We start from the raw sequence: 11722 nt of genomic DNA on the forward strand, positions 1-11722 counted from the left end.
CTAATTGAAGGTCGTGCAAATTCTCTCAACGAGGGGTCTTCGTAAGAATTTTTTTTTCTCTATGGTGGAATTCGCACAGTGAGAAGGGCTTGCTTAGTGAATCATGTATTTTGACTCGATGATCTAGTGTATTTTGTGGTGTATTTTGGACAGCCTTGAAGGCTAAGAATGTGCGGATGACCAACTAGTGGTTATGTGTAATGTTGTGAATTGTTGTATGATGTGAATGATGTCTTGCATGAAGATGTGAGCCTATTTGTATGTGAGCCTATTTGTATGTGAGCCTATTTGTATGTGAGCCTATTTGTCGTTGTGTATGAAATTTTGTATACAATGTTCCATGATGTTGAGAGGTGATTTTTGGGGTTAAACCTCCTATTTTATGGTATCAATGAAAATGTTACCAAGGTGGTTTAAAGGAGAATGGTGTTAGCTTCCATGGGAAGCATTTTGTTGAAGTCATTCAATGGAAGATGTTAAACGGATATCTGTGAGAGCTTTGGACCCCATACTCAATATTATGGACATTTTCTTTTAAAAGAAATGGTTATTCTTTAAATGTGTTTTGAGAAAATGGTATGAAGCTAATTGCTTCATATTTGTAAAAAAAAAAATAGTTGTGTTTAGGTTTTTGGAACTAGATGTGAGTGACACAAAAGTTATGAGTTGCTTGGAGAACCCAAACTTAGTACTAGAAAGGTGTGTCAAATTTTGAGGATAAAAGGCTAACTAATCCCATATTAGGTATGGTATTTGCGAGTTGATGTTGTAGTAGACTCATACCTAAACTTTAATATTCTAAATAGTAATCCAAAATTCTCATAGTTTACATCAACAAAGTCCAAGAGGCGGTGTGAGGATAGTTTGTTAGGTCAAATTTAAATAAACTACTCATGTTGGAGATCTCTAAATTGTTTATGCATGATAACACATGATGTAATAGACTTGCAATGAGATGTATACATTTGCATTGTGTGGTGTTCAATTTGTGAATGTGTACCATGTTTCCTCTGCGTGTAGTGATGGTTTATGATGTCAGAGTGGTGTAGCTATGTGCTTAATGTTCATATTCATGTTGTTTACATTATTATATGTTTATTTCTTTGATATCAAGCTTACCCTTCTATCATATGTTTGATTGTAATGATGGTGTCTTTAACATGGGAAGAAACAAGGATTAGCCAATAGTCAAATTGAATTGCTTGTTAGAAGCATTAAATTCATAGAATATGAATCCTAAAACATTTAGAAAGAATATATCAAATTTATGTAAAACTGTCTTGAAGAGTTACTCATCTCCTTTTCTTCTTTTTATTTTCTTTGAATTGTTAGATTCAAAGAATATGAAGGATGAAAAAGAATAATAACTTTTTTTTTTACATAAGTGAATAATAATTCTTACACTTTATTTATAACATGAAAAAAGAAATCACAATGAAAAAAATAAAGAAAATAATACACATTTATCACAAAAAAAATCCATCATTTGATTGACAATAAAACATAAAATAATGGAGGAAAGGAAAAAAATGGTGAGACCCAATTAAATATTTTTCTTATGCCTAAAAGAAAGAAAGCAAGATAAAACTTAATGACCATGGAAACCTAAACTATCCTTATTTATTATACATTATCTTTTTCTAATTGAGACATTTATGCCATATTATATATATATATATATATATATATATATATATATATATATATATATATATATATATATATTCCTCTTCTTTCCTTCTACTTTTTATACAAACAACCTAAAAAATACATTTTTTTATAGTTTATACTCATTTTGTTTTCTCTCTCTTTTTTTTTCACTTTCTTTTGTTTATCTTCCCTTCCTAAATCAAACAAAGAATTAACGTTTCTCTTAAAATGAATAACTTGATCTTTCCTCACAAGACAACATCATTATAAAAGATGGAACTGTATGGTTTTCTTTCTTGTTTTACACATTTTCTTACTTTACAGAGTTAGTTTTAGTCCACAAACACCATATTCAGTTTCTTACATTATTTCTTTCCTTTTGTTAACTGAAGTAAATAAATCAGAGTTTACTTGGGTATAGTGGCAAGTTCACGACACTCTGGTGCAAAGGAAGGCTGCTATAATTTGCACTGTGGAGGGATTGTTGCACGGTTTTAATTTTAAACTTGATTGCGTATATTTATATATTAATCCTGCAGAATGCACTCCGAATTTTCACTCTCTGAAATTGACCCTCCAAAAGAAAATTGTAATATATTATATTTTGGATCGTGCTTTTGCCGTAAGCTCTCTTCTGAGGATTTTACCCGAACCTGTCTTAGGAACACTGCTGATGAACGTCACCCTTCGCAATCTTTTGAAAGGTGCAACCTGTAAGCAAGTATAAAAATGAGTTGCGATTCAATTTGCTTCAACCGTATCTGTATTATTATTTGATACTCTTGAATACTTCACCAGAAGTCTTTTAAATTATGAAAATATTTATCTATATCGATACTCTTGGAATCCGCGTGAAGTTTCGAAGTCATAAAAAAAGTTGTGAAAATCCAATATAGCTAAATAAGACAGATTCAAGTCTATTTATGCTATGAGTGAAAGTAAAAAAATTAAGCTTGTTCTTTATGTTTCTCTTACCTGATTAGCAATAAACTTCTGAATCTCTTCCTCAGTCAACGAGCTATTGGGTGAACGAACAACATAGGCAATTGGAACCTCACCAGCCTCATCATCCGGATATCTATCGAAAGGAAGTAACTCAACTGTGAAATCCTAATAATAAATAACATCAAATGTATAAATTTAAACTACAGATCATTTGTGATACTTACGGGACAACAACAGCCTCCAGTATTTCAGGGTGAGAAACAAGAAGCCCTTCAAGTTCTGCTGGTGCAATCTAGATACAAGGAGGCAAACGACTCTTAATTCAGTAAGATTAAACTCTTGATCTTAAATATTTATTGTCCCCGATAACCAGAAGGATTATAATATAAACAAATTATCAGAAATTACACCCAAAAAAGAAAAACAGAGCAGCACATGCATTATTATGGACTGAAATACTACAATTTGGGACATGGAATATTTGTTTAATGCACTTCAACACCCCATTATCTTTAAGATAATCAGGTAAGCCTGACAATGATTTGGTTAAGATTTCAGATATATAATCATTCGTTGTACTGCATAGCAGAAAACTTTCACTTTCATTATTGACATGGTTTTTGCACTATGTACCTGGAAACCTTTGTACTTAATCAATTCTTTGATACGGTCAACCACATAAAGTTGCCCATTTTCATCAAAATATCCAAGATCTCCTGTATGTACCCATCCCTTTTCATCTATGGTCAATTTTGTGGCCTGTGGATTGTTATGATAACCTGAAAAAAATTTTAACAGTAGCAATGAGTTTTATAAATGAAAAGCCTACAGAACAAATTATGTCAAACTCCCTATAGAATAAATAAAGAGTAAAATCATGTTGATCCCCCACATCCCAACAGGAAACAAATGAGACGAGTAATTTGAATTACAATTTCCAACCAGAGAGTCAGACAAGTAAAGAACTTCAAGAGTGAAGCACCATAGTTTATAAATACCCTTTACAAATTATTGGTAAAATGAAATATGATTACAAATTTATTTAAAAGCGTGAAGAAGGAACGTGAAGAGTGTATGGAGACGATCCACTCTTATTAAGTTATTATTAACTCTAGGAGGAGGAGTTTGCATTGGCAGAGGAGTTATAGATATACTCGAGTCTTGACTGGAAAGTTTATAGAGGGGATATCAAGCAGTTTATGCTCTATCTTCCAATAACCTCAAGCAGGCCGGACATTCAATAAGGCAATTAAGGCTAATGCCTAGAACTCCCAAACTTATAAGGCTTCCAAATTCTTTTATTAGTAATATTATTGATATAAATTAATTTTTAAAAATTAATAATATTTGAGATAAGACTCAATATTTTATAAGATACATATCTTATATTTTTTATTATTAAAATTACTTGAAAGTGTTAAAGCCATAAAGTTTCAAGCACAAAAAATAAGGGATGCACTTGTTCAATTATCGAAAACTAGTGAAGATCCTAAGATAAAGAGTAAAGTCATGTGTTTAACAACTTATGAGATGGAGAATTTTGAATTTTTATTAGGAATGAATATTTGGGATATATACTTTTTTGCAGTTAATTCTGTAAGTAAGATTATGTAATTTAAAGATATGCATATAGATGTTGCTATAGATCACTTAAGAGGCCTTATAACTTATTTAAGAAATTATAGTGAAAATGATTTTGCATCTGCATTAGAATCTACCAAAGAAATGACTATTGAAATGGATATAGAGCCTAAGTTCAATTAAAAACATAAGATTCATAGGAAAAAATATTTTGATGACATTGATAGTAATGAGATAGCTCATTCTGCTGAAGATTCTTTTTGCATTGATTATTTTTTGTATATTACATCAATCTATTTCTTCTATTAAGGGTCGATTTGAACAATTTTTAGAATATGAAAACATGTTTAGTTTTTTATTTGATTCAAATAAATTTAAAACTTTAGGGGAAGATGAATTGAAAAAATATTGTATCAATCTTGAAAATATTTGAAGTTTTGAGGACCATTCTGATATTAATAGTCTTGATTTGTTTTCAGAATTAAAGTCATTGAAAGAAATTCTAACAAATGAAATTAACACAGCATTAAAAATATTAAACTAAATAAAAAGATCATGTTCTTTTCCAAATACATACATTGCTTATAGAATATTATTAACATTACCTGTAACTATTATGACTGCTGAAAGAAGTTTTTCAAAATTAAAATTGATTAAATCATATTTAAGATCAACTATGCTATAAGATAGATTGAATAAGTTAACTATATTATCTATTGAGAGTGAGATGTTAGAATTACTTGATTATAAAATTTTAATAAATAATTTTACAGCTAAAAAAGCCAGAAAAATAACATAAAAATTATTAGGCTATATTAACATAGGTCAGTGTCTTAATTTTTCCTAAGCCCCCAAAATTCCTAGATACGGCCATGACCCCAAGTCCCTTTCTTACTATATTCCTAGAAGCGTAACAAGAACATTACAATATGATGGTATTAATGGTCTTATTTTGTCATGCCAGTGTCTGTTTAACCTAACTTGTCTGGCCTAGGAAATTCAGCTGCCAAACAACTTACCATGGTTAATGGTTTAAGATCCAACGCATAAAAAGTGACACCATTGTACTACCAGTAAACTGTAAAGGGTTATCTGGTAGCCTTTTTTAATCACTGACTAAATAGTAGATACTAGACCAAAAATAGGAAATTTCTGCATAAGCACACATATATAAATGCTACATTACATAACATGGCATGCACTCTACCTTGCATCATGCTAGGACCTCGTACCCATATTTCCCCCAACTGTCTAGGAGGGAGCGGCTTCTGTGTATCCACACTCGCTATTTGAGCTTCGACTCCCGAAGCGAGCGTTCCCGTTGAGCCAGTATGTCGAATTCCTGCTCTTGGACTCTCCACAGAAATAATGCCACAAGTTTCTGTCATACCATAGCCCTGACAAAACAAGAAAAATACTACATCAATATTATTTTTTTAAAAGAAAAAAATAACTTCACAGATTATCAAGAGTTTATTCGGCCAGCATCAATCTTAGGTAGGATTTGTGAACTTCACGTATCTAAAATAGTTGTTGAGGAAATAAAGTAAAAATGCACCTGAGGAGCTAAAGGTGTGATACCGATATTTGTTAAGAATGTGTTTATTTATTTAAAGAAAAATTTAAATTAGAATTAAATACGACTTTATATGAGATTAGAGTCAACCATCACTTCTTTGAAAATTTTAAACGAACTACGGATTGTTTGTTTCATTTTTAGCGTAAATTCATATGGAAATTAAGAATGGAAATCAAGAATGTGTTTGAATGAGTTTCAAAAAAATTGTTTTTGAAATGTTTTGATTAATATTCAGGTATTTTTATTACCAAAGCAAGATAGCAATAAAATTTAATATATTTTTTTTTTATAATATAAAAGTTATACAAAGTTGCTTTAATTTAGATTCAATTCAAATTACTAACGTCGGTTTGATGATAATTGAAGTAATATACACATAATCCTATTTCAAACTATGTTGTCATTATTATAGTTTTTTATTTGAAAAAAAAAATAGAATCAATTCTGAAAATAAAATAATCAATTTCTCAACATAGAATTGGAAATGTGAAAATTTATCTAAAATCCCGTTAACTAGTATTTTATACTTTAAATGATTATAGATAATTATGATGTTTTAAATAGAATTTTATTGCCGTGTATATAAATAACATAAAATTTTATAATTTCTAAGTACACGATGCAGATATGCCGTGTATAAGAAAGTTGACATTTACATTTTATATATATATATATATATATAAAAAGGATTCGTTTAATGTAAATTTACTTAAATTAATAATTCATATTTTATATCAAATTTTAACAATTTAACTATTAAATTTAAAATTTTTAATATATAAATTAAATTTACAAATTTTTAAAAAAATTAAAAATTATTTGATTCTTATTTTACTATTGAGTGACAGATAATAATAAAATTATTTTATATATTAATTTAAATTAACGTGACGAAATATTGAAAGATTTTCAATTTTTTTAACAAAGATTCAAACTTTAATTTATTTTATTTTTTTGTGTGGAATTAGTCTCTTGTACTAAATTAATTAGTAAATATTATTTTAATATACTCCGAAAGTAAGTTTGATTTAGCAAGATAACAGGACTTGCATTTAGATTAAAGAGTTAATTATTTTAATCTTGAAGTTTACTAGGTGAGTGAATGGCATGAATTACCTGAATAACGACGACACGTGGAAAACGCCTGGCACACTCTTCCATCAACTCCTTCCCAAGAGGAGCGGCACCCGAACCAATCCGCCTCAACGACGAAAGATCGTACTTCCGAACCACGCTCTGCTTCGCCAGAGCAAGCAGGATCGGAGGCACGAGCCAGAGGTTCGTCACCCTGTGCCTCTCAATCGCCTTCAGAAACGCCTCCAACTCGAACCTCGCCATCGCCACCACCGCACTCCCTCGTCGCAGCGAACTGTACATCACCACCGCCAGCCCGAACACGTGGAACATCGGCAGAACGCACAGAAACACGTCGTTTCGCTCCCCGCCGAGCAAATCGTCGTCCATGCCGATCATCACCGACGCCGCGATGAAGTTCCGGTGCGTCAGGACCACGCCCTTGCTCGTCCCCGTCGTACCGGAGGAGTACAGCAGCGCCGCCACGTCGTCCTGCCGAACGCCGCTCTCCGGCAGCTCCGTCGGCGCCTCCGCCATCTCCATCATCGCGTCGTAACTCACGACTCTCGATGCGGCACCGAAAGTGGTGCCGAGAATCACGGCGGAGAGGTTGAGGTCCTTGGCTTTGTGCCACAGTTCGGGGACGGTGATGAGGAGCTTGGGGTTGGAGTCTTGGACCTGCTTGGAGAGTTCGTGGACGGTGTAGAGGGGATTGGCGGTGGAGACGACGGCTCCGATCGCGGCGGCGGCGAGGAAGCATATCGGGAAGTGGATGGTGTTGGGAGCGAGCAAGAGGACGACGTCGTTTTTGGCTATGCCTAGTTTGAGGAAACCGTGTGCGAGCCTCGTGACTTGGGATTTGAGTTGCGCGAAAGTTAGGGTTTTGGAAGTGTGAGCATCGATGAGAGCGGTTTTGGCGGGAAAAGAGGAAACGCTTTGGAAGAGGAATGAGACGAGGGAAACGTTGGGGTCCTTTGGGAGAACCAAGGATGGCCTTAGTGACCTATATACTCCGTCGCTACCGTAACCCAATTTCTGCATCGAACAAATTTTGTATAATAAATAATTATATGAAGGGTTCGTACTCTACAAGGGGGTTTTGGTTTATGAATTTGGCTGTGTGGAGATGAAATGAGAATTGACTCTTCGTGGTGTGTTTATACTTTATAGCCACCAAAGTCGTGGATAAGAAGATGGGAGATGATCCTGATAGCAACACGAACACATAAGACATTAATTTTCGACAACATGCCTTGTTTGCATTGTATTTGGTAACTACATTTACGTGCAGAGGATGAGACTCAGGCTATGACTTTTCCTATGGTGACAACAAGAAATGGAACTCTATAATTAATTTTGATGAAAATTATTTTACATTATTAAGTATAAATAAAATTGGGTTTAGATTATTTTTTATTATTAATTTATATTAATAAAATGTGTGTTGTGTTGAAAAATGAGAATTTATTTTTTTTAAGGTAAAATACACAAGCAAGCAACACAGGACAGAGGCTATGTAACAACTTTGGTAACTAAGAGGGCAATTAGAGGTGGAGAAGTGGATTTAAAATTTTCTTTTCTACATGAATATTCTTGATGTTAACAAGGTCGTTAGGTGACTTATGATATGCAGTAAAAGGTTTCGTGTTAATGACTATGTCTTTGTTTGTATTGTTCGAAACCTTTTAAAAAGGGCTTTAGACCCAAAGAAACACCAACTTAGTTGATATTTTTTGTGTTCAAACACCTTTATAAATTTACAATAAAAAAAATGATATATATATATATAAGTTAACTGTATTTATTTTTTTACAGAAAGTTAATCAGAATAAATTACGTTACATACTAAATTATATTTTACAATGGTATTAAGAAGAAAAAATCTCAATTTATACAACAACGTGTTTGGATTTTTGCACTCAATGGTAAGAGTCTCACACATAATGATAAAAAAAAAATACAAAATGAAAAAGAAAATAAAAAAATATGGATGGAACAGTGTTTTTTTTTTTTTTTTTTTTTTGTTTATGTGTCTCGATATTCAAGTTGTTGATCCTATTTTATAGAGCATGCATCATTCATAAATGTTAATAAATATTCTTTATTTATCGAATCGATATAAAGAAAATACTAATAAATTCATTTAACTGAAAATATAATTATGTATAACTTTTAAAATAACTATGTAAATAAAATAATTTTGACGAAATATAAAATGAAAAGATAGCTAAAAAGAAAAATATAGAATACTCCAATAATTTTTAAAGAAGTACTATTATCTCAATAATAAATTATATATATATAATTAATATAATATAATCTATATTTATTATAAGAAGAATATTCTATTTTCATTTACACAAATTTTTAAATTAATTTATCCTTAAATTTTTAAATAATATTAAAAATTAATAAAATATAAGATGAAGATTAGACATAATATTAATTAATTCAATAAATATTAATAATTCTTAAATATATTTAAATAAATATAAAGGCGCAGAGTACTACGATCCCACTAATAATATATAAAATAAATATCTCTTTTTCATGTTCACTTTTTAAAGATAATTAAACTCTTATATATATTCTATTTTTTTCACCAATATATATATAAGGATAAAATAGAAAATAATATATATGCAAAATAAAAATTACTTTTCTAAAAATAATAACTAAAATTTATTTAAAAAAATTATTTTTTCACAAAGATACAGAGTTTCTTTTTCATTACTAATATATATTAACTAGATAGGTTGGGAGGCCTACGAATACACTTACATCCCCAAATCCTAAAATATAATGACAGCTTTTAGCTCCATCATATCATTGACGATTTATCCAATAGCGTGGAACTGCGACGATCATACTTGGTATGGGAGCAGGTCAGGGCTAGCTTGGAGTTGAGGTGTCCACTGCGAGACGGGGAGTTTTGATCCTCGTGTTGGAGTTATCATTTTGGGTAACGGTTTTGTCTGTACTTGACCGGCACTAGGGAATATTATTTTTGGGATGACTGTACATATATGGAGTTTTATTTTATAACCAAAAATTTAGATAATTTATTTTTATTTGTACATGTATGTATGAGTTATCCAGCTTAATATTTCTCTTAGTTCACTAGCAGTAGTGCGATTCCACTAAGTGTAGAGACCATGGCGGGTCGTTACACTTTTATGGTATCAGAGCCGGTCGAGTCTTTTGGGATGCTCTGTGGGGAGTGATCTTTCTAGGTTTCTGTTGTGTCATATCTCTGATATGTGTTAATGAGTTGTAGCGGTAAAGTGTTGGTAAAAGAATGTTTGAATTCTTTTAGTATGGTGAGGCCTCAGTTGATCAGATCACTAGGGCTATGAAGGGCTATGGAGATGATGGCCATGGTGATGCGGTAGTAAAGTGCTCATTTTGCTTAGATGGAGGCGGGTAGAGCTGCGGTTGAGGCAGCTAGACCGGTGGTCTCTCAGGATGAGAGAGGTTTACCAGAGTTCAGGAGATGTTAGCCTCTTCAGTTCAAAGGGGGACTCAGATCCCGATGTGACAGATTTGTGGTTGTGTGAGATGAGAAGATCTTTAGTGTTTTGAGATTTTCTGAGGAGAGGAAGTTGGCCTATGCAGTATACATGCTGGCAGCGAGATTGTGTACTGGTGGAGAGACACCAGGTAGATGATAGAGAACATAGGTGTGTGGCTTGTTTCCACTCTCAGGCCGTATCTGAGGCTTGGAGATGTAGGAAGTTACAGTGGGGTTGAGGCATGAGCTGAAGAAGGTCATAGTCCCTATGTCTATAGTGGAGTTTTCCTGCCTTAGTTGAGAAGGTAAAGACTGTTGAGAGATTGGTGGGTGGTAGCAGCGGCAAGGCTGCTAGAGTTTACGAGTGATCATCTGGATCTAGGAAGGGAGGTCAGCAGAGAGGACCCTATGACAAGCCTGTTTAGTCTCAGAGAGAAGCTGTTAGTAGAGGGCCTCGTCCTGCTACTCCTCAAGGTGGAGCACAGTCGGTGCAGTGTTACAGATGTGGAGAAGCCCACATGGTTAGAGATTGTCCCATCCAAGGAATGTTTGCTTCAGATGTGGTAGGCCAGGCCACATCTCTAGAGATTGTCAGACACCGCCGACTTTATCTGGGAGTGTCCCGGGGCCACCCAGGCCTACAGCTGTGGGCAGAGTGCTTGCATTGTCAAGTGTAGAGACTTCCATTTCATCAGATTTGGTGAAGAGGAAGGGGAAAGCAGCAGGTGAGGATGTTTTATTTTTTGTTCGATTCTGGTGCCACGCATTCTTTCATTTCTATTGATTGTGTGGAGAGATTGGGTTGTCGGTGTCTGCATGGCACGTTGATTTGTATGTATCTATTATGATTTCAATTTCTTTGGTGACGTCGGAGATATACGTGAGATGCCCGATAGAGGTGTTTGGTAGGAGGTTCTGAGTGAACCTGATTGTGTTGTTCATGGTAGATGTTGACATAATCTTAGGGATGGATTGGTTATCTGCCTATCACATCCTTATAGATTGTGCTCGAAGATAGTTGGTATTTCCTCAGTTAGAGGATGAGGTGTTGTTGTCAGCGGGTCAGGCTGAGTAGTTGATGAGAGATGGAGCTGAGTGTTTCATGTTGTTTGTCGTTTTGAATGATTGAGACGGAGAGGGCCATCACTGGGATTGAGATTGTCAGTGAGTTTCCTATGGTGTTCCCAGATGATGTGCCGGGATTGTCACCTATGCGTGATGTTGTATTTAGCATTGACCTGGTATTGGTGCAAGATCGGTATCAGTGGCTTCTTATAGGATGGTTCAAGCTGAGTTGATAAAGCTGAAAAAACAGATTGAGAATTTGTTGGAGAAACAGTAGTGAGGTCCAATGTTTCTCCTTGGGGCGCCCTGGTACTGTT

At 33.7% G+C, this 11722-nt stretch overlaps 1 protein-coding gene across 1 annotated transcript; it reads right to left on the reverse strand.

Annotated features, from left to right (window-relative positions):
• Nucleotides 1–1867: 1867 nt before the first annotated feature.
• On the reverse strand, nt 1868–8154 carry LOC109798572 (4-coumarate--CoA ligase-like 7). The gene is made up of 6 exons (XM_020358894.3): nt 6872–8154; nt 5384–5573; nt 3229–3374; nt 2820–2887; nt 2626–2728; nt 1868–2361 (listed from the first exon to the last, which is right to left on the reverse strand). The coding sequence occupies exons 1-6, from the start codon at nt 7868–7870 to the stop codon at nt 2248–2250; spliced, it is 1620 nt and encodes a 539-aa protein (XP_020214483.2). The 5' UTR covers nt 7871–8154; the 3' UTR covers nt 1868–2247.
• Between the last annotated feature and the right edge of the window lie 3568 nt (nt 8155–11722).

Source organism: Cajanus cajan, chromosome 8 (assembly GCF_000230855.2).
Source record: "Cajanus cajan strain Asha chromosome 8, NIPB_CcT2T_4, whole genome shotgun sequence".
Lineage (NCBI taxonomy): Eukaryota > Viridiplantae > Streptophyta > Magnoliopsida > Fabales > Fabaceae > Cajanus > Cajanus cajan.